The sequence below is a fragment of the Chiloscyllium plagiosum genome, unplaced genomic scaffold (assembly GCF_037043375.1).
Source record: "Chiloscyllium plagiosum isolate Xiang-an unplaced genomic scaffold, Cpla_swu_hap1 HiC_scaffold_14, whole genome shotgun sequence".
Classification (NCBI taxonomy): Eukaryota; Metazoa; Chordata; class Chondrichthyes; order Orectolobiformes; family Hemiscylliidae; genus Chiloscyllium; species Chiloscyllium plagiosum.
This window is the reverse complement of record NW_028270152.1, coordinates 74,434,248-74,458,480: the sequence shown is the minus strand read 5'-3', so window position 1 is coordinate 74,458,480 and position 24,233 is coordinate 74,434,248. Positions and strand designations below refer to the sequence as shown.

General features: G+C 44.5%; 1 protein-coding gene across 2 annotated transcripts in view; it reads left to right on the top strand.

The window, feature by feature from the left end:
• The first annotated feature begins 7,369 nt into the window (after positions 1 to 7,369).
• Positions 7,370 to 24,233, top strand: part of LOC122559133 (testis-expressed protein 264) — a 299,939-nt gene continuing 283,075 nt past the window's right edge. The window contains exon 1 of one of the 2 annotated variants that reach the window (XM_043708470.2): positions 7,370 to 7,728. In XM_043708470.2, coding sequence (XP_043564405.2) covers positions 7,468 to 7,728 — 261 coding nt within the window. In that variant the 5' untranslated portion in view covers positions 7,370 to 7,467. The remainder of the gene's footprint in view (positions 7,729 to 24,233) is intronic. The other variant, XM_043708472.2, reaches the window with a different exon arrangement.

The window sequence follows — 24,233 nt, the reverse complement described above, 5'->3', positions numbered from 1 at the left end:
TTTTGTTGCACCTTTGTCAGTTCAATTAGGTACTGAACTATAATCATTCATCCTGAACGTGGCAGGTCTACAGATCTTGGGTCTGAATCGCTGACTGTGGGATTGCTAAGCTTTTTCTACACCAAGTTGTTTCTGCTTTTTGGCATTCATGCATTCTTGTGTTATAGCTTCTTCAGGTTGGTATATCATTGTTAGATAGCTTTATGTTAATTTGGGGATGATCTTCTACAGCCTCTGAGTTGATGCTCATGGCGGAATGTGGAATGTGGCTATGAGGTTACATGTTTTGGTTGACTATGATCCTGTTGCTGTTGATAACCAGCAAGTCCTTGTAAATGACCAGTTTTGAGTTCCTAGAGATGTTCTGAAGCTATCCCATTTAGCACATTGGTTAATGTCACTCAACTGGATGGAGAATATCTCCGATGTAAAGGGAAGCTCTGTCTCAAGGACTCTGAGGTAGTTACCTGTTCCAATACTTATGTGGACACATGCATTCTGAGTTATAATTCAGTTGGTTCTTGTTCCTCTGAGTCAGAAAGATGCTGTTCGAGTCCCATTCCAAGACTTGAGCACAACAATTAAGATTGACCTTCTAGTGTAGTACTGGGGGATGGTTTTATCTTTGGAATAAAATGCTAAACCTGCTACTCTCTCAGGTGGATGGAAAAGGTCACCCACTGCAGTAATTTGAAGATGAACTGGCAATTTATTCCTGGTTTCCTGGCTGATACTTGTTATTTAACTAGTATTGCTAAAACATACAATCCGGTCATTATTACATTGTGACTACACTTTAAAAGTACTTGATTGGCGTGAAATATTACACATGTGAAAGGGTCTGTATAAATGTAAGCATTTCTTTCTTAAATGATGGACTGGCAAGAACAAGGCCAAAGGGTCATCCTTGAGTCCTGAATCTCTCATTTGGCCGCTAGCCCATTCTGACAATACTGTCCTTAAGGACATGGCTAGCTCAGTCAGTAGTGATGCTACTTGGTGTAGTACACCAGACTTTGAAGCATTAATGTAGGGCTGGAGATGAGGTTGGGGATAGAATTGTAATCAGGAAGCAGTTACTTGATTTCAGGCATGCTTTGAGATTCAACTGGAGCCAGCTCATTTGTCTGTCAAATGTGCACTTGATCAGTCTATGTCTTCACTGGTGCCTTGAACAATGTGTCCTCAGTAGTGAGGACTTCTGAAGATTCCTCCTCCTCTGTGGCAAGTGTTTATGTTCTTTGAGAAAGCTTTTGGTTTACTAAATGATCAACCTGTATCAGGCAGACTTTTTGTTGAGATTGTAACCACAGTACGTAGTGATAAAGCTGTCACAGGCTTTGAAGGCGTGTAGTGGTGTTCAGCAGCTGAAGAAATGTCTCCATCGATGAAACAAAAAAAATTGAAGAACTGTAGATGCTGGAAATCGGAAACAAAACTGGAAATTGCTGGAAAAACTCAGTAGGTCAAGCAGCATCTGTGGAGAGAAAGTAGAGTTAATATTTCAGGTCCAGTGACTCTTCTCCAGAACTGATAGTAGCTAGGAAAAGGTTGGTGCATGTGCTAGAATGAGGAAGGAGTAAATGATAAATGGAGTGGAGCCCAGAGGGAGATAGAGAAAACAGCAATTGGGTGGACAAAGGAATGGGTGGAAAGGTACGCCTGAATGAATAGATACTAATGGCGACCATGAGTTGATTGTGGTTATTATCCACTGCAATATCCAATACAAACCCACTGAATCCTACAGTTACCCTGACTACACATCCTCACACCCTGCCTCCTGTAAAGAGTCAATCCCATTCTCCCAGTTTCTCCATCTCCATCACATACGTTCTGATAATGCCAAATTCGACAAGGGGCCTCCAAAATGCTCACTTTTTTCCTCAACTGAGGATTCCCCATAACCATAGTTGACAGGGGCCTCAGCCGTGTCTGACTCATCTCCCACGTTTTGGCCCTCACTCCTTCTCTTCCCTCCCACAACATGGATAGGATCCCCTTGTCATCACCTACCACCCCCACTAACGTCTACGTCCAAAGGATCTGTAGCCATTTCTGCCACCTCCAGGCTCACATTCCCCTGTTAGCCTTCCATAGGGATCATTCCCTCCACTTCACTCAGTTTAGTCTACCGTGCTCGCTGCTCATAATGTGGTCACCTCTACGTTTGGGTGATGAAATGCATACTGGGTGACTGCTTTGCAGAACACTTACATTCTGTCTGCAAAAATGACCTTGAGCTTTCTTGTCCACAACTTCAACACGTCACCATGATCCCCAGCCAACATCTCTGCCTTGGGCTTGCTAGTGTTCGTTCAGTGTAAGCTGAGGAAATAGCACCTCACTTTCTGCTTGGGAACCCTACCGTCTTCATGACTCAATATCGAGTTCAATTATTTTAAGGTTTGAGCATCTTCCCATGTCCTTACCCTGACCCCCACACACCAGACCTTGTCATCACGTGTCGACAGGCAGGAGGCTGGAAGGGCACAGCAAGCCAGGCAGCATCAGGAGGTGAAGAAGTCGATGTTTCGGGTGTAACCCTTCTCCACCTTCTAATGCTGCCTGGCTTGCTGTGTTCATCCAGCCTCCTACCTTTCTACTCTGGATTCCAGCATCTGCAGTTCTTTTCTTTCTTGTCACCACATGGTCCTCACTCTTAACAATGTCTCCTTCAAATCCTCCCACTTCCTCCAGACCAAAGGGGTAGCCATGGCACCATTATGGGCCCCAGCTATGCCTGTCTCTACGTAGAACAGTCCATCGTCCGTAGTTACACCGGCACCACTCCCCACCTCCTCCTCCACTACATTGATGACTGCACAGGGCGCCACCTCGTGCTCCCATGAGGAGGTTGAGCAGTTCATCAACTTCACCAACACATTCCACCCCGACCTTAAATTCACCTGGACCATCTCTGACACCTCCCTCCCCTTCCTGGATCTCTCCATCTCCATTAATGTCAACCGGCTTGACACTGTCATTTCTTACAAACCCACCAACACCCACAGCTACCTGGATTACACCTCCTCTCCCCCCCACCTCCTGCAAAAATGTTATCCCATATTCCCAAGTCCTCCGCCTCTGCCGTATCTGCTCCCAGGAGGACCTGTTTCACCACAGAACACATCAGATGGCTTCCTCCTTTAAAGACCTTAATTTCCCTTCCCACGTAATTGAAGATGCCCTCCAACGCATCTCATCCACATCCTGCACCTCCGCCCTCAAACCCCACCCCTCCAACTGCAACAAGGACAGAACCCCCGGTCCTCACCTTCCACCTTACCAACCTCCGCATAAACCGCATCATCCACCGACATTTCCGCCACCTCCAAATGGACCCCCAACCAGGGATATATTTCCATCCCCTCCGCTTTCCGCAAAGACCATTTCCTCCATGACTACCTGGTCAGGTCCACTCCCCCCACAAACCCACCCTCCCCTCCTGGCACCTTCCCCTGCCACTGCAGGAATTGCAAAAGCTGCGCCCACACACCTCCCTCACCTCCATCCAAGGCCCCAAAGGAGCCTTCCACATCCATCAAAGTTTCACCTGCACATCCACCAATGTCATTTATTGTATCTGTTGCTCCTGATGCGGTCTCCTTTACAATGGGAAGACTGGACACCTTCTCACAGAGCGCTTTAGGGAACATCTCCAAGACACCTGCACCAATCAACCTCACCACCCCATGGCTAAACAGTTCAACTCCCCCTCCCACTCTACTGAGGACATGCAGGTCCTGGACCTCCTCCACCACCACTCCCTCACCACCTGACGCCTGGAGGAAGAACGCCTCATCTTCCGCCTCGGAACACTTCAACCCCATGGCATCAATGTGGATTTCACCAGTTTCCTAATTTCTCCTCCCCTCACCTTACCCTACTTCCAACCTGCCAGCTCGGCACCATCCTCATGACCTGTCCTACCTGCCGATCTTCCTTCCTACCTATCCACACCACCCTCCTCTCTGACCTATCACCTTCATCCCCACCTCCATCCACCTATTGTACTCTTGGCTACCTTTTTCCCAGCCCCACCCCCCCTCCCATTTATATCTCCACCCCGGAAACTCCCTGCCTCATTCCTGATTTTCCCGCTCCTCAGATGCTACCTGACCCTGGTGTGCTTTTCCAGCACCACTCTAATCTTGACTCTGATCTCCAGTATCGGCAGTCTTCACGTTCACCTGTTACCACAAACAACCCATTGTCAGTCACCAATGGTCCCCATCAGCAGCTATTCATTGTCCCAGACTGACTTTCACTCATTACTTTGTCTACCCAACTGTTTTTCTCTCTCTCTGGGTGCCACCTCCACCTATCATTTACTCCTTCCCCTTCCCCCCCAGTTGGTCAGAGGACACTTAAAAAAGTCAACCACATTGTTGTGCATCTGGAGTCACAGGTAGACCAGACGAGGTGAGGATGGCAATTTCCTTCCCTGAAAGAATATACAGGAGAATATAGATAGACTGGAGAGTTGGGTGGCAAAGTGGCAGATGGAGTTCAATCCAGGCAAATGTGAGATGATGCATTTTGGGAAGTCTAATTCTAGAATGAATTATACAGTAAATGGAAGAGCCTTGGGAAAAGTTGATGAGCAGAGAGATCTGGGTGTTTAGGTCCATTGTACCCTGAAGGTTGTTGCACAGGTGGATAGAGTAGTCAAGAAGGCATATGGTATGCTTGCCTTTATCGGGTGGGGTATTGAGTATAAGAGCTGGTATGTCATGTTAAAGTTACAAAGACATTGGTTCGGCCACATTTAGAATACTATGTACAGTTCTGGTCGCCACATTACCAAAAGGATGTGGACGCTTTGGAGACAGTGTAGAGAAGGTTTACGAGGAATGTTTTCATTAGAAAAAAGGAGACTGAGGGGGGACCCAATTGAGGTCTACAAAATTATGAAGGGTATAGATAGGGTAGATAGAGATAAGCTTTTTCCCAGGGTAAAGGATTCAATAATGAAAGGTCAAGCTTTCAATGTGAGAGGTGAAAAGTTTAAGGGGGATATACGTGGCAAGTACTTCACACAGAGGGTGGTGGGTGTCTGGAACGTGTGGCCAGCAGAGGTAGTAGAGACAGGCACGGTAGATTCAATTAAGATGAGTCTGGACAGATGCATGAGTAGGTGGGGAGCAGAGGGATACAGATGCTTAGGAATTGGGCAACAGGTTTAGACAGTGGATTTGGATCGGCTCAGGCTTGGAGGGCCAAAGAGCCTGTTCCTGGCCTGTAAACTTTCTTTGTTCTTTGAATATTAGTTAACCAGAAGGGTTTTTCCAACAATCAACAATAGTTTCATGATTATCATTAGACTCTTTAATTCCCCAGATGTTTATTGAATTCAAATTCGACCTTTATGGGATACTTGGTCAAATGCAGCCTTGATATCAAGGGCAGTCATTCTCACCTCACCTCTGGAATTCACCTCTTTTATCCATGTGTGGGCTATGGCCATAACCAATGTTCTCTCTAAACTGGGTGGCTACAGAAAAGTGGTGTGCTGATGCATGGCTGTCACATAGAGAGACCTTGGAGGTTCATTGAGTGGCTTAAAAAAAAGAGGGAATGTTGTCTGCAAGTATTGATTTTTCTCATTGAGGAGAAAGTGAGGACTGCAGGTGCTAGAGGTTAGAGTTGAAAGGGTGGTGCTGGAAAAGCACAGCAGGTCCTGCAGCATCCAAGGAGCAGGAGAATTGACGTTTCTGGCAAAAGCTCTTCATCAACAATGAGGCTGTGAGCCGATGGGTTGGTGAGATAAATGGGCTAGGGCTGGGACTGGGGTTAAGGTGGCTGAGATTGCGATAGATAGATAGAGGTGGGGCTTGGACTGGGGAGGGGAAGGTAACTGAAAGTGTGATAGATAGATGGAGGTGGGGGTAAGAGTGATAGGTCAGAGAGGAGGGTGGGAAGGAGGATGGACAGGTGGGACAGGTCACCAGGGCAGTGCCGGGATGCAAGGTTTGAACTGGGATAAGGTTGGGGGGGGGGGGGGAGGGAAAATGAGGAAACTGGTGAAATCCATATCGATGCCATGGGTTTGGAGGGTCCTGAGGCGGAAGATGAGATGTTCTTCCTCTAGGTGTTGGGTGGTTAGAGAGTGGCAATGGAGGAGGCCCAGGACCTGCATGTCCTTGGCGGAGTGGGAGGGGGAATTGAAGTGCTCAGCTACAGGGTGGTGGGGTTGACTAGTGCGGGTGTCCCGGAAATGTTCACTTACGCACTCTGTGAGTAAGCACTTTCTCAAATTTACCCAAATAAATTCTACATTTTGATTTTAGAACTTAGGTCATCTTTCATTATTATACTTAATGAAGAAAATTTAAAATTATTCTGTGCAATGGGATGATGAGGACAGTGCAATAAGAAAGGGAAGTTCTCTTAGGTCAATCCCACCACAGGGTCCAATAGACCCAGGAATGCCAAATATGAATTTGTCCAAAAGGCACTGTGAGAGAGGGGCACAGATTCCTCCAGAAAGTGAGTTGTTCAAAGCTGCTCCCAGAGCAATTGAAGGTGAGCTCCAGTGGATGTGTTAAGATGGCACTAGCCAGGTCAAGATGTCATGCCCTGACAGCAAACCCCTGCTATATCTGCAGCAACACATTTCAGAAAGCTCAGCCCCTGCTCTGACCTTTGATGCACAAGGGCGGGGTCAGCTCGTTGTTCAAGAAAAAAAACATCAGAAGCATTAATTGTTCAATGTTACCTAAAGAAAAAAATCTCTGTACTGCACACCACAGACAAAAACAATCGTTGCAATGTATGTCAATGATGGCACAGTCCGTTATCTGTTCACGAGTTTGAATTGACAGGTCAGAATCTGCACATTTGCAGCAAGGATTTACCACCAGCACCCGAGGGGGAGGAGACATAATTCTTGCAATGGGCCGCCACAGGCCCCGCCTCATGTCCCGGTGATTGGAGCCGGTCCACACCAGGCCCGCCCACATACCCGTGAGCGAGACGTGAGCCATCATAGGCCCCGCCTCCCCCGGCCGACCCCACCCACATTCTGCGCCCGCTGCCCCTGTGATTGGTGTTGGGTCGAATAGGTCTTCCCCCCCCCCCCCGCCAACCCCTTTTGAGTCGGACTGATTCCGTCACAATCTAGGCCACGCCCCCTACCCGTGATTGGAACCGAGCGGCTGTCATCGCCGGTCGCAAACCCCCCCCCCCCGCCCCATAGCTCTCTGATTGGAGAACCGTGCCGCCCTTTGCTCCACCCCTCGCCCAAGGCCCCACCCACTACACCTGTGATTGGAGCCGGGTAGCCCCCTTGCCCCCGCCTCCTGTCCCGGGCCCCGCTCCTGCCCCTGTGATTGGAGCCTGGTAGCCCCCTTGCCCCGCCCCCTGTCCCAGGCCCCGCTCCTGCCCCTGTGATTGGAGCGGGGTAGCCCCAGTTCCCTCCCCCGCCGGACTGCGAGCGCGAGCCCCACCCGCCGCTCTGCAGACATGTCCGAGCTAAACTTCTTGGCTGTGGGCGTTGTGTTGCTGGCAGCCTTCTTGCTGCTCAGCCTGCTGGTCCTGGCCTTGTACTCGGGCCTCCTGTCTGAGGTGACAGTGCGCTCCGGCCCGCCGCCCATCGGCGCTTTCACCGTGGCCTACAAGTACAAGCAGGGTTCTTACCGGGAAGCAGGCCGGCTCTTCACTGAGATCACCAGCATCGCGCCCAAACTGAGCTCCATTGGCATCTACTATGACACGCCGAAGAAGGTAAGGCCTTGAGAGTTACCGGGTCCTGCTGCCCATGCCGGGTCGGGTCGGGCCGGGTCAGGTCTGCCTCCAGTGTCAGCTGGCCATGACGTCATTCCTAGGGCTGTCCATCACTCTGGTGAGAGCCCAGACTCCCATTGTGCTGTTGTGCAGTGGGGCTGCCATGTAAACATAACTGTTTAACTATGGCAAAGAAGCAATAAATAGGAATGAGCATATTGCAGCTTTGTTTTGAAATAAGGGAGATGTGTTGACCAATATGAGTCATCCACAATTTTAGATCATATGATGTTGGAATGCAGTTAGGCTATTAATTCCATTGAGGCTAAGTCACCAGTTTTATCTGTAGATCATAATGCCCTTCAAAATTTGATGGGTAGAGAGAAAGCAGGTCCAGAATCTCTTCTGCAGAACATCTTCTCTCCACATGTGCTGCCAAACCTGCTGAGTTTTCCAGCAGTTTATTTTTATTTGTGATTTCTACCATCCATAGTTGTTTGGTTTTTTTTTGCTGTTGTTTTCTAGTCTGACCTCGAGACTCGCAGCAATATGGATTGACCTGATTACTGTCTGGACAAGTCAGGATGAACAATATTTAGGCCTAGCCAGTCTCGCCAGAGCCCATGAATTAATGAATGAAGAAAAAACTCAATTCAACCTCTGTCTCCTGTGCTCCAAGGAGAATACCCCAGCCTTTCCAATCTTTACTCATAGTATTTCTTTGTCAATGATAATGCTTTTCAGTACTCTCTCTAGTGCAGGTACAGGCTTTCTATAATGAAATAGTCAGAACTGCCACATTAGTGAAGGTTTGGCCTAACAATGATTTATAAAGTTTCAGCACAACCTCTTTCCTCTTAAATCTCAACTGCATCTCATGAAAGAATGAATAGCATATGCTTTCTTAATCACCTTATTGATCTATCCTGCTATGTTTAGGGATTGGTGGAAATTCACTCTGAGCTCCCTCACGAATGCCCTCACAGAGTTGTTCAGCAGAGAACGTCAGCATTTTGACAGTGAAGGCATGACGATATCTTTTCAAGTCAGGATGGTGAGTGGCTTGGAGAGGAACTTGCAGCTGATAGTGTTCCCATTGTATTTGCCCTTGTTTTTCAAGACGTTAGTGGTCATAAGTTTGGAAGGTGCCATATAAGGTTTCTCTGGTGAATTTCTGCAGTGCATCTTGTGGAAGGTACATACTGCTGCTACTGAGCATCGGTGGTGGAGACAGTGGATGATTGTTATATGGTGCCAATTAAGTGCTTTGTGCTGGATGTTACCACAATGCTTGTGTGTTGAGTGCAGTCACAACAATCAGGCAAGGCATGAGCATTCTGTCACATTCCTGGCAAGTGTCTTGTAAATGGGGGACAAGCTTTGGGGAGTTAGTGAATGAGTTACTCGCATGTATAATTAATGGGATGATCAGTGATGTCCTTGAATGTTAAGTGGCTTTTCTGGGTGGAATTTCATGTGCCACTTTCTACCCACCTGATCAATTAATTCCTACTTTCTTGCAGTTTACAGCTATCCTCTGCAGTATCAATTTTTCCATCAATTTCTCTGCGAACTTCCGTTGCCAAAACAGTAACATACTACCCAGGAATCATATGTCTTCAGCCGCAGAAACAGCGTTATGCACTCTGTACCATTTGAATCTGAACTGACTTTTCTCCTGTGTGATTCAGCTACTGATGGTGCCATGAACTTGGCTGTGGTTGTCCTTTGCAGAGAACTATAGCCTTCACATGGTATTCAAAACTGAATATTGGTTTGTAAATAAGTTGCACCCTGAGGACTCCTGCATGAGCTACTTGGTCCTATCTGGGAGTCACCCATTCCTTCTCTGCCTGCATGCCCAGAAATTGTGTGGGGTAGGCCACCTCTACCTACCTCGACACTGTCCTCATCTCTACCTACCTCGACACTGTCCTCATCTCTACCTACCTCGACACTGTCCTCATCTCTACCTACCTCGACACTGTCCTCATCTCTACCTACCTCGACACTGTCCTCATCTCTACCTACCTCGACACTGTCCTCATCTCTACCTACCTCGACACTGTCCTCATCTCTACCTACCTCGACACTGTCCTCATCTCTACCTACCTCGACACTGTCCTCATCTCTACCTACCTCGACACTGTCCTCATCTCTACCTACCTCGACACTGTCCTCATCTCTACCTACCTCGACACTGTCCTCATCTCTACCTACCTCGACACTGTCCTCATCTCTACCTACCTCGACACTGTCCTCATCTCTACCTACCTCGACACTGTCCTCATCTCTACCTACCTCGACACTGTCCTCATCTCTACCTACCTCGACACTGTCCTCATCTCTACCTACCTCGACACTGTCCTCATCTCTACCTACCTCGACACTGTCCTCATCTCTACCTACCTCGACACTGTCCTCATCTCTACCTACCTCGACACTGTCCTCATCTCTACCTACCTCGACACTGTCCTCATCTCTACCTACCTCGACACTGTCCTCATCTCTACCTACCTCGACACTGTCCTCATCTCTACCTACCTCGACACTGTCCTCATCTCTACCTACCTCGACACTGTCCTCATCTCTACCTACCTCGACACTGTCCTCATCTCTACCTACCTCGACACTGTCCTCATCTCTACCTACCTCGACACTGTCCTCATCTCTACCTACCTCGACACTGTCCTCATCTCTACCTACCTCGACACTGTCCTCATCTCTACCTACCTCGACACTGTCCTCATCTCTACCTACCTCGACACTGTCCTCATCTCTACCTACCTCGACACTGTCCTCATCTCTACCTACCTCGACACTGTCCTCATCTCTACCTACCTCGACACTGTCCTCATCTCTACCTACCTCGACACTGTCCTCATCTCTACCTACCTCGACACTGTCCTCATCTCTACCTACCTCGACACTGTCCTCATCTCTACCTACCTCGACACTGTCCTCATCTCTACCTACCTCGACACTGTCCTCATCTCTACCTACCTCGACACTGTCCTCATCTCTACCTACCTCGACACTGTCCTCATCTCTACCTACCTCGACACTGTCCTCATCTCTACCTACCTCGACACTGTCCTCATCTCTACCTACCTCGACACTGTCCTCATCTCTACCTACCTCGACACTGTCCTCATCTCTACCTACCTCGACACTGTCCTCATCTCTACCTACCTCGACACTGTCCTCATCTCTACCTACCTCGACACTGTCCTCATCTCTACCTACCTCGACACTGTCCTCATCTCTACCTACCTCGACACTGTCCTCATCTCTACCTACCTCGACACTGTCCTCATCTCTACCTACCTCGACACTGTCCTCATCTCTACCTACCTCGACACTGTCCTCATCTCTACCTACCTCGACACTGTCCTCATCTCTACCTACCTCGACACTGTCCTCATCTCTACCTACCTCGACACTGTCCTCATCTCTACCTACCTCGACACTGTCCTCATCTCTACCTACCTCGACACTGTCCTCATCTCTACCTACCTCGACACTGTCCTATCCCCCCTAGTCCAGGAACTCCCCACATACGTTCGAGACACCAACGACGCCCTCCACCTCCTCCAAGACTTCCGTTTTTCCGGCCCCCAACGCCTCATCTTCACCATGGATATCCAATCCCTCTACACCTCCATCCGCCATGACCAGGGCCTCCAAGCCGTCTGTTTTTTCCCTCTCCCGACGTCCCCAACAGTACCCTTCCACCGACACACTCATTCGTTTGGCCGAACTGGTCCTCACTCTTAATAATTTCTCCTTTGAATCCTCCCACTTCCTCCAGACCAAAGGCGTAGCCATGGGCACACATATGGGCCTCAGCTATGCCTGTCTCTTTGTTGGCTATATAGAACAGTCGATCTTCCGTGATTACCCCGGCACCACTCCCCACCTCTTCCTCCGCTACATTGATGACTGCATTGGCGCCACCTCGTGCTCCCGCGAGGAGGTTGAGCAATTCATCAACTTCACCAACACATTCCACCCTGACCTTAAATTTACCTGGACCATCTCTGACACCCCCCTCCCCTTCCTGGACCTCTCCATCTCCATTAATGACGACCGACTTGACACTGACATTTTCTACAAACCCACCGACTCCCATAGCTACCTGGATTACACCTCTTCCCACCCTACCTCCTGCAAAAATGCCATCCCGTATTCCCAATTCCTCCGCCTCCGCCGCATCTGCTCCCAGGAGGACCAGTTCCACCATAGAACACACCAGATGGCCTCCTTCTTTAGAGACCGCAATTTCCCTTCCCACTTGGTTAAAGATGCCCTCCAACGCATCTCGTCCACATCCCGCACCTCCGCCCTCAGACCCCACCCCTCCAACCGTAACAAGGACAGAACGCCCCTGGTGCTCACCTTGCACCCTACCAACCTTCGCATAAACCAAATCATCCGCCGACATTTCCGCCACCTCCAAACAGACCCCACCACCAGGGATATATTTCCCTCCCCACCCCCCTCCGCCTTCCGCAAAGACCGTTTCCTCTGTGACTACCTGGTCAGGTCCACACCCCCCTACAATCCACCCTCCCATCCTGGCACCTTCCCCTGCCACCGCAGGAACTGTAAAACCTGTGCCCACACCTCCTCCCTCACCTCCATCCAAGGCCCTAAAGGAGCCTTCCACATCCATCAAAGATTTACCTGCACATCCACTAATATCATTTATTGCATCCGTTGCTCCTGATGCGGTCTCCTCTACATTGGGGAGACTGGACGCCTCCTAGCAGAGCGCTTTAGGGAACATCTCCGGGACATCCGCACCAATCAACCACACTGCCCTGTGGCCCAATATTTCAACTCTGCCGAGGACATGGAGGTCCTGGGCCTCCTTCACCGCTGCTCCCTCACCACCAGACGCCTGGAGGAAGAACGCCTCATCTACCGCCTCGGAACACTTCAACCCCAGAGCATCAATGTGGACTTCAACAGTTTCCTCATTTCCCTTTCCCCCACCTCACCCTAGTTCCAAACTTCCAGCTCAGCACTGTCCTCATGACTTGTCCTACCTGCCTATCTTCTTTTCCACCTATCCACTCCACCCTCCTCCCTGACCTATCACCTTCATCCCCTCCCCCACTCACCTATTGTGCTCTATTCTACTTTCTCCCCACCCCCATCCTCCTCTAGCTTATCTCTCCACGCTTCAGGCTCTCTGCCTTTATTCCTGATGAAGGGCTTTTGCCCGAAACATCGATTTTGCTGCTCCTCAGATGCTGCCTGAACTGCTGTGCTCTTCCAGCACCACTAATCCAAAACCCACCTCTAGAAACATGCTATCCACATAGCTCCGAGACTCCATTCACCTCGGTAATGCTAGCTGCTATTCAAGCTATGACATAGGTGTTCAAGCTCCTCTGGTTGATAATTTCTTTCTGCATGTGAGGTTGTCAGGACCATTTTCGAATTCCCATATGGTGTAAGATATGTAACTCAGCAACTGAGTGCTGAGTTATCCTGCTATACCTCTGTTAACGAGACAATTAGCTAAGCTTACCAGAAATAAAGTTTTGATTTCTCTTTAATCTAGTTACAGCTATCTCTAACCTTAATCCTTTAACTTTGAGTTTTCGAGTTGAAGATTGCTTTCTTAAAAAGAAAACAAATATTTACAGTTGACTTCCTTGGTTTACTCATACTCCACATTTGTCGTGCCAATTTTACATTTCTCTAGAATTCATAGAATCCCTCAGTATTTATGCCAATCATCTTTTCCCATGCTTCTCTGCACTGACTCAGGACGCAGTCTTAAATCTGAAATGGAATGGGAAAATGTTCAACAGGTCTGCAGTATCTGCAGGGACAGACACCGGTTCAGGTTATTGACTCTTCAGAATTAAAAACGCCATCTCTCGCAGCAAATCGAGTGCAGTATGGGCACCACACACACGCACCTCCCCCCAATTCAATAATAAGGTGCAGGCAAGAGCAGTGCAAATCCATAAAGTCTATGTGCTGCATCAAATATTATAGCACCTCAGAATTCTCAATAATTCCTGAACTATCTGTCTGTAAAGGTCTCAGTGACATCCATCGAAGTGTGACAATACAGACTGAAAGCTACAGTGCATTCTCCAACCTCAGTTGTAACAACATATGAAATAGAATCTACCGGGCCTATCTTCTTTTTAGAAGATTGTGTAGGGGAACTTAATTGGCTGGCGGTAACATTTCAGCTTCCCACAGTGAGTTAAGGTTTTGGTATGACAATCTCAGAACCTATCAGCTTTCCCAACGTCATCGTCAGGGGATCCTGTTTGGCATGTCATGAAGCGCTGAGCAAACAGTGGCACATACCCTGACTGAGGGCAGCAAATTATTCATTCTCTCTTGTGGTAAAACGACTTCCTATCTCTCATAAAGTCAGTCAGATTCTCAATGGACAACTGTAAAGTTTAAAGGTTCAATAAAAGTGCCCTGCAATGTCCATCCTCAAATCATTCATCCTCTGTGCCTTATGATTGTGACCAGCAGGACTGGGAGGATAATCGAGGACTGATTTGAGATAGTCAACATGGATTTGTGCATGGTATGTCATGTTTCACTAATGTAAGTCGAGGTTTTTGAAGAAGTAATGAAGAGGATTGAAGGCAGAGTGGTGGAAATATTCAAAAGGACTGCAATATATCCAGAGACACAAACAGGTTCAGATTATTGACAGATCTATCTGGACTTCAGTAAAGCATTCAACATGGTAAATTGGTTAGCAAAGTTAGATCACATGCAATACAGGGGGACCTAACCATTTGGATATACAACTGGCTCGAAGATAGGAGACAGAGGGTGCTGGTGGAGCATTGCTATTCAGACTGGAGACTTGTGATCAGTGATGTGCCAGAAGGATTGGTGCTTGTTCCACCGCTTTTTGTCATTTATATATCTATGGATGTAAACATGGATGTGGTTTGTAAGTTTGCAGATAACACCAAAATTGGCTGTGTATTGGATACCTAAGGTTACTTCAAAGTACAATGGGATCTTGATCAAATGGACTGATGGGCCGAGGAATGGCAGATGGAGTTTAATTCAGATAAATGTGAGGTTTTGCGTTTTGGAAAGGCACATCAGGGCTGGACTTAGACACCTTAATGGTTAGGGGAGTGTTGCTGAACAGAGACCTTGGAGTGCAAGTTCATAGTTCCTTGAAAGTGGAGTTGCAGGTAGACAGAGTAGTGAAGAAGGCATTTGATATGCTTGCCTTTATTGGTCAGTGATTTGAATATAAGAGTTGGAAGGTCATGTTGAGACTGTACAGGACATTGGTTAGGCCACTTTTGCATTCATTTCTGGTTTCCCTGCTACAGGAATGACGTTTTGAAACTTGATAGGGTTCAGAAAAGATTTACAGGATGTTGCCAGGGTTGGAATGTTTGAGTTATAGGGAGAGGCTGAATAGACTGGGACTGTTTTCCCTGGAGTGTCAGAGGCTGTTTATATAATCGTGAGGGGTGTGGATAGGGTGAATAGTCAAGGTCTTTTCCCCAGCACTGGGAGTCCAGAATTGGAGGAGTCCAAATTTAAGATGAGAGGGGAAAGATTTAAAAGGAAACTAAGGGGCAATATTTTTACACAGAAAGTGGTGCATGTATGGAGTGAGCTGCCTGAGGAAGTGGTGGATGCTGGTACAGTTACAACATTTAAAAGGCATCTGGATGGATATAGAAATAAGAAGGGTTTAAAGGGATATGGGCCAAATGCTGGCAAAAGGGACTACATTAATTTGGTCGGCATGGGTGAGTTGGACTGAAGGTTTTGTTTCCATGCTGTACATCTCCTGCTCTTATCTTTTACCACTGCTGGTGAACCTTTAGCATTCGTGTGTTGATCCCTTGGATTCCACATTTCTGACTAGCTGAGTGCATCTATCCCTGATACCACTGACTATATCATGAGTGAATGCAAGCAATCACCACATCTTTCAAATTGTATAAGAGACATAACATGCATCCTATGACATTGTGCCTTCTGCAGCAGTGGAGTTTTCTGAACCATTCTCATCGTGCTTGGGTGGGGGAGGCTGTTATTTTTAATGTAATGGACCTGAAAAAGTGAAGTGTTATGTTTTAACCAGCATTGAAATGCACATGACTGGGGCATTTGTATTTGTTAAAGTTTTGAAGAGATTGCAAGTGGTTGTCTTATAAAAGATGGGAGTTTGAGATGAGTGCAGTTGCCCTTCTCCAATCTCAGTGTGTCCAGTGCTGAGAGAGAGATCAAGATGCTGCTGGTTTCCAGACCCAGTTCCTCTGTCAGGTAAAGCTGTATGATCTATGGGGAACCCACCTCTGTTTCCCATTATATCACCACTACTGCAAGAATTCCCATCAATGGAGGGAGCAAAGGAAAAGATGTTGAGCAAACGTATGTAAATATTCAGAAGGATTTGCAGTATATCGATTTGCAGTGGTTCAAGAAGACAGCTCATACAACCTTCTCAAGAGCAACTACAGGATGGGCAATAGGACCTGGCCAGCAGCGACACCCATGTCCCATAAGTGAAATTTGGAAAAAAAAAGAAATACTGATGATGAGTGCATCAGGCAATGCTGAGAGAGAATGAGCACTCTCAGAATGTTTGTGCACCTTTTACGTTTGCTGACTTTCCTGACCTGGTCAGCTTGATCTTTCTTTTGTATCACTGGATCTTGCAATACCCTCCTATAGGTTAGCTGCTGTAGCTCACTGCTAGTATACAGGTCTGCTAACCTGACATGTTAGAGCCAGTAGGATGTCCGAAGAAGACTCAGGAAACTTAGGGGCAACCTGCATTTTCTTACCTCCACCTCTGTTGTTATTAATGCCACAATTTCCTGACATCAAAGCCTCTTTTCCTGCTTTTACCTGTAGACTGAACCTCTTATATAGTTTTATGATTCATGCCAGTTCATGCACAATGGAGACAAGAAACTGAGAAGATTAGTAGTTCTGGTTAAAACGCTTATCTGTTACGCAATATTACATATTCATCTCCAGTTATTAATAACTGCATTCCACCCCACTACCACGTCCGCGCCTCCACCACCTGTCTGTTGTTCGTGTCTCTTGGTTAATGTCAATAACATATTAGTAGACATTACCGTTGGCATTAGGTGTCGAAGATCATAAGAAATAGGAATGTAAGATCATGGTTGCTCTGATACTGCTGATGTCCACTCCTTCCCTTTCCCTATAAACCTTGAGATAAGCCCTACTAATTAAGAATCTATCTCAGCCTTAAATACATGCAAGGATCTCACTCACAGCCCCCACCTTCACTCCCACCCACCAGTTCTCTGTAGCAAGGATTTACAAAGACTCTCAATCCTCTGAGAGAAGAAATTCCTTCTCATCTCAGTCTTATATTGGTGCCTTTTATTCTGAGACTGTCCTCTCACCTTACAGCCTCTCATGAGGAGAAACATTCTTTCAGCATTCACCTTGTTAAGCCCCGTCAGAATCCTATCTGTCTCAGTGGGATCATCTCTTATTCTCCTAAATTCGAATGAGTAGGAGGTTGAGGAGTGAAATCTGTAATTATTGGGGTTTATAAAATCGTGAGGGTATATATCATTTCCCTCTGGTGGGGATTTCAAGACTAAGGGGTATATTTTTATGGTGAGAGGAGAAAGATTTAAAGAAGATGAGAGGCAATTGTTTTACGCAGTGGTTGTCTGAGTGGATTGAACTTTAGTAGAAAGTGGTGGGTGCAGGGACAGTTATAACATTTAAAATACATTTGGATAAGTACATGAATAAGAAGTCTTCGGAGGAATATTCATTAAGTGCAGGCTGGTGGGACTAGTTTAGTTTGCAATTATGGTTGGCACGGACTAGTTAGACTGAAGGGTCTGTTTCTGTGTTGAATGACTATAGATATGACTGAGTAAAATCCCAACCTTTTAATCTTTGTTCATGAGACAATCCCTCCACACCGGGATCATCTAGTGAAGGGACTAAATCTGCCCGCTGTATTCCAGATGTAATTTTACCACCACCTTCTGCAGTTGCAGTAAGACTTCTGTACTCTTCTACACCAACTTCCTTGAAATAAGGGCCAATATTCCATTAGCCTCCTTGCACCTGTGCTAGCTTTGTGTATCATGCAAAAGTACCCCCAAGTCCTTTTGTGCTGCAGCTATCTGCAGTTTTTCTCCATTGAAATTAATATTCTGTTCTTTTGTTCTCCCCTGCAAAATGATCAACTTCACGTTTTCCCCACATTGTACTCCATTTGACAACATTTTTGCCTGCTTATGTGGCTTATCAATATCTCTTTTTGTAAACTGTTTCTATCCCTCTTACAACTAGCATGAAGCTAATTTCAGACGCATTATCATCTGTAAGGAAGAATATTGCTGTGAACCCCTATTTGCGTGTCTGGATATCTTTGGATTATTTATTTAGCTGTGCTATTAATCAAAGTGTTCTAATAATAAAGAGTCTTTGCAGTGATGGAAACCTTTCAGTTCACAATGATATAGCGAGCTTGATTTTTTTTTTAATCATATGAGGATAGAGGAGAATTTTTGTCCCTCTAATAAGTTAACATTTCTCCCTGTGAAAATAAGGGGAGTGCCTTTTGAAGGCCTGAAAAGATAGACTGAGCTGAAGAAGCTATTAAAATTGAATCCAAAAGATTGAAGAAAAGGCTAAGATTGTCAACAGAGTTTGCAGGAGCATGTTTAGAATTTGGTGCTTGACATTAATCCAGTGAAGAATGTCTACTGTGAATCTGAAGACAGCAGCTTGACAAGTTTGACAGATCTGTTAGGAGGAAAATGATCTTGTGTTATACTGCATTGCAATTCTAAATTGATGCTGACAAGAACCAACATTTCTTGGAAGGGGAGTGCTTTCAAGAGCTATTAAAGAGCTATTAAAACTACATAAAATTACCAAGTGAAATGAGTGTTTGGCTTTCGGAAGGAAGATTTTTAAATCCCAGGGCTACCTGTACCTATTCTTGCTTTAACAATTATTACTTGACATCTTGTTGTAAAAGGATATGAGAAAGGTGGTTTTGTCATTGTTTTCTGGTGATTGACAGTTGTGATTTTCTTCTCGATGGACTCTTGATCTCACTTTGTCTCGTACACGTTTCATATTTCTGACAGGAAATGTGGGCTTGTGTTGTCATCTTTAATATAGTAAATTTTTCCTGACACCTCTCACTAATATGGAATCACTTCCTGGGATTTGTTTTGAACATTTTTTTGAGAACCAAAAACAGGAAAAGGCACTTGTATTCAATGAGGACTTCAAACAGAAAGCTGAGGGAAAGCTCAGGTTGATCTCAGAATTTAGGAGAGTAGTAGCAAGGAGCTATTTAGTTTGCCCAGTTAAATCAACCTCCAAGATAACGATTATTTGTTTGTTATTTTGTATTATTAGCTGAAGACCAGTTACACTGAACACAGTACTTCAGATGAAAGGGAAATCTTGTATTTATTTAATGTTTGTCGTGACCACTGGATGTCTCAAAGTGCTTTATGGCCAATGAAGTTTTTTTTAAGCATAGTAATTGTAGTAATCTAAGAATTTTCATTGTGGGTGTGAATGCTTGCTAGCTGTGGAAGGAAGCAACTTATTGATTTGTATCTGGCTTTGGTTGCAGGTCTTTCCATGATCTGCCTTTGAAAACTTTGTCACATCCGTGATGCTGTATGCTAATGGAAATGACATATGTTATTATACCTGAGTAACCTTTTGGATGGGAGCTGCTTCTAGGGGTGACTGATACTGAATCTGAAATTATTAAGGGAAAAAACTTCAAAGTACTTTCTTTCTTCACACTCCCCCAGAAATACACTAATTCTAACTGTTTTCGCTAAGTGAGAAAAGCTTTCTGAAACGCACTTTCTGAGAGTTGCTGGGAAAATGTGTTTGTTGTATTTAGTTTGTAGTTTTTCCCCATGTGAATATTCATCTCACAAAACGTAATTGGTACTAAATACACAAATGCCCAGTGGTCAGTGCAGTACATGTGTATCATAAACTACATAGGCCTCTCACCAATGATTTTGTGATGTAACAATAACCCTCTCACCTGCCTTGATGAGGAGATAAATGATTAGTTAATTACACAAACAGTCATCAGGTTATTTGTGTTGATTTGCAGGAGAGAGGGCTGGTAAAGATTAAATGTAGTTGGTAGCGTCAGTGTCCGTGTTCTAAAGTCCCACCTTTTCCAGAGCTATGTCATAATATGCCTGATTACAAATATCTGTCTACAGAGAAAGACAGAGTATAAATACCAGTAGGACTTTCTGTGCCCTTTGAAGGAATTAAAATGTTCAAAGATGTTTCCCTTAGGGGGAAGAGAGGCCTCATAGCTGTAAAAGGTTGTTTGTGAATAACTATGGCCAAACTAGTAGAGGCAGTGAGGAGGAGTAAGTTCTGTAACAACATTGGTGTAGGGAAGCAAGTTGAATAGCAATACTCAGGATCCTAGAGTGTGGGCTAGGATGGGAAGAGATTTTTAACTAGATGCTTTGGAAGATAAGGCAATGCAACAGTATTAGGAACAAGGTCAAAGATGTAAGTGTATGTGGAAAACAGAATTTTAAATAATTTGGAGGTTGTATAGAGGGAAATTAGAGAAGTTGTCTTCCTATCAGCATAGGTGTCTGCTTTGCCAATGAGAAAAGAAAGCACAAGATACCCAACAGCATGTCATCAGTGTAAGTGAGCTCAGAACATGACTGTGTCTAAGGGTACTCCGTTACAGAATCTGATAAAACCTGGCAATAGAGTTTTGGAAAATTGCTGGTGATTGAATCATATGAACTGGTTTGTGATTCACACAGTGCAAAGCCCAAATCTGTGGCCAGAGGGCAGCATTTATTATGCCAATCCTGTCTGCTTCAATGGTTGCAGCTGTTATTTTACATCCTGTTTCTAATGTCCTAGTTCAGTTTCAGTTTATTTAACAGGGATCAGTTGCTTTGTGCAGGATGAGAGTAAGCATTCTTTCTGAAAGCTGTCCCACAACCATTAAATTCGGGCCATTGTCTGAAATTCAGACTAGCATGCGGCGCATTAGTCCCCAGAGCCACTTGGTTATGACATTTATAACCTATTGCTTAAACGTACTTCTGTGCAATGTCAAGATTTTACTGAATACCTCCGCTTTAATTGCTACAGTAATTGCCCAAAGGGTAGTATTTTTGGAACCAAAGTACTTCATTTGATTTCATGAATATAAAATGGACCTTAAGCATTTTGAGCAGTATATTCAATGTAATTCTAAGAACACTTTCTGAATGACAGAAATGCTTCCTTAACCTTTGTGGAATTGGAGAGAATAGTGAAAATTTTGTTTCACTTAAGTGATTAATTGAACTGGTGGGTTTGCAGGTCAATTAGCTTTGCCATCTTCATTCAGTAATAACCTGCTAAGGACTACAGTTTGTTTTATATCTCCTCAGTGAAAATTAAGTTGTATATTTGGGGTCCAGTCTCAAGAAACATTAGATTATCCAGGAATTGAGTTCTTGGAACTTTTCTTTTTAAAAAAAGCTTTTAATCCTGGTACAGGATTCAAGAATGTACACTCCACGTGTTAATTTGTATTTAAATGAATACTTCCATATTTTGCCTATGTAGATATTTTTCATTTGAGGCAATAGGCGCCCTTACGATCAGCTTATGTAGATATAAAAGATGTTCTTGAGGAAAAGCAAATTCTCCTACTGGTATTTTGATCAATATTTTATTCCTTGACCAAAACAGTAACTTGTATTAATAGGTGTCTTCTCTATAGTCAAAAAGTTGTCCAAACGTTTAACAGAAGCCAGCGCAACAAATCAAATACTGACACCAGACTATGTGTAGAAATATTAGGACAGGTGACCAAAGGTTTGATCGGAGAGGTAACGTTTAAGGAGCAAGACCTGACTGACATCAACAAAACAATTCAACTAAGTCAGCTGTTTCATCTGTGGAATCTTGCTGTACAAAAATTGGCCATTGTAACAACAATGCTTCAAACATTGTTCTTCGGTTATTAGACATTTTATGACATCTAGAGGATGGAGAACGTGCAATATAAATTCACGTTTTTTTCCTTTTTTGATTCCATTTTCTGCTGTGCGTCTCCAAAAACAGGTTGAATATTGTTTGTGAATGATACAAGTTGATTTGCTTTGATTGGATTGAAGTGTAATCTCCTCTGGAAGAAAAGCCAGTATTTTTGTATAATATACATTGATTAAATTATTTATGTAACAAGTGATATACAAACTGTAACTTTGTCACTTTCAGTCTGTCTTTAGGATTTTAGATTCTATGCAGATGATATTACTTTTCTTATGTCTTGTGCAAGAGTTCATTAGAACAAGCCCTTGTTCTCTATGCACAGTAATCTGGATATGGACACTGCTGGAGGAATGAGCACTTTGATCATGAGGCAGAAGAACTTGTATATAGAGTGGTGCCTTTATTTTTAAAATGCACATTTGTAATATAGGAAACTAAAAAATGGAGTAACACAGGCAGCTGTCCCAAAAACTAGATTTAGCTTGTCGTTTTGAAATGATCAACATCTCAGCAAGTTACAATTTTTTTAAAAATTAAGCATAATGTTGAAATGTTGGTGAAGAATTAATGTAGTATAATTGGTTCCTCATCTACCATCATGATAGTAGATAGTGTTACATCAACTACTCTCCCTGCTTAACCACCCCACCTTTCATCCCTCGCCCCTAATCCACCTACCCTGTGTGATGATAAATAAGTAATTCTTCCATTCTTTGTGGTGTCCCTTCAGTCAGAGGATCAACCAATCATCTTTCTTTTCTGTCTGGGCTGTGGATGGTTTTGTTGTAAAATTAAATAATCAATACAAATCTCAGAAAATGAAATCCAAATGTAGTTTGCATGGGGAGAAAGCAGAAAATTGACGAATCTGAATGATCGTGAGCAATATCTAGAATGATAATGCAATTGCAAAGGTCTTTTACACTATCCATGACATTTCTATTAATACCACTTGGTGGCAGTGTTAACACATGATGAGGTAATTGAAACTGATTAGATAAGTTTTTAGGATAAAATACCTGATAAAGAAATGATTTGAGTATCTTATCTGCTGGCAAAAATACTTTTGCTTCTTGAACCTGGTCTCTCATTTCACCGGATCTTGAAACTACTTACAATTATCTCAGCAAAACCATGAACAGCTGCATGAATCTTCACTCAAGATATCTACCCTTGATCTCCTGCAATTATAATAGAAGTGTCATATCTACAAGCATACTGTTCTGCATGGAAGATTGTGCTATTTATTGCAATTGATTCATTGCTTTATTAAGTAACAGTGCAGTTTTAAAAATTTAACAATTTTGGTTTTGGTCTGTCCGTGCTGAGATTTGTGAACGAAGATGTGTTGCATGAAGACTCTGACCTAAAATAACTGTAAATTTTAACATGGGTTATACAAATATCTCCATGATGTAAATTAAACAGGCTTCTGAATTTGACAAAGATCAGAATAAAGTTACAATCATCCTGGAATATGATGATAAATCAATGACTTGTGAAACTTAAAATAAATGAAGTATAAAGTTTGATGTGTTCACTTGTTGATGTTAACTCAATACCATACTTTGTTCCAAAAGGCAAAACAATGTGTTTGTAATTTGGAGAGTGGAAAGTTTAGTACCTAGCAGCTAAAAACATTGATCTATTGAGGTTAGCCATGCTTTGAGAAGTGGAATGGGCAGCTACTGGCCACCTTTACTGTTCTTATTAAAATTATATACTGTATTCCCATGCAGAGTGATGCGAACAGCGTGGGTTTAATTGCTGCACCACATAAGGTCATCATAAAGACAAAATTCCATCTCAACGTCTCTCCTTGCCTGAGGTGTACTGATACTCAGGTTAAACCACCACCAATTGTGCCTCTCTAATGAAAGAGCAACCTTATGGTCTGGTAAAAGCATGCCAACTTTACCATTCGCTCCAAATTTGGTGCCCTTACTGTATCCATCCCACACATTTATTTTTCTAAAATGTCGTGCAGGTCAGCTTTAGCATCTCTCCAACTTACAAACATTCTGTTGAAAATGTGAACGAAACTGGAAAAGCTGAGTAAGTTCAAGTAAGGGAAGAAAGTGAGGACTGCAGATGCTGGAGTGTCAGAGTTGAAAAATGCGATGCTGGGAAAACACAGCAGGTCAGGCAGCATCCAAGGAGCAGGAGAATCGACGTTTTGGGCATAAGCCCTTCTTATAAGCTTATGCCCGAAACGTCGATTCTCCTGCTCCTCGGATGCTGCCTGGCCTGCTGTGTTTTTCCAGCACCACATTTTTCAACTCTAAGTTCAAGTAAGGTTTGTTTCAATGAAGAATCATAACATCGCTCATGGATTGTGCATTATTATACTTGTTTGGATACATCCGAAATTCCCTGTGAACTGCAATGGGCTTTGTTAAATATAGTATATAGCTCTATTGCACAACTAATTGTGCACATTGGATGGT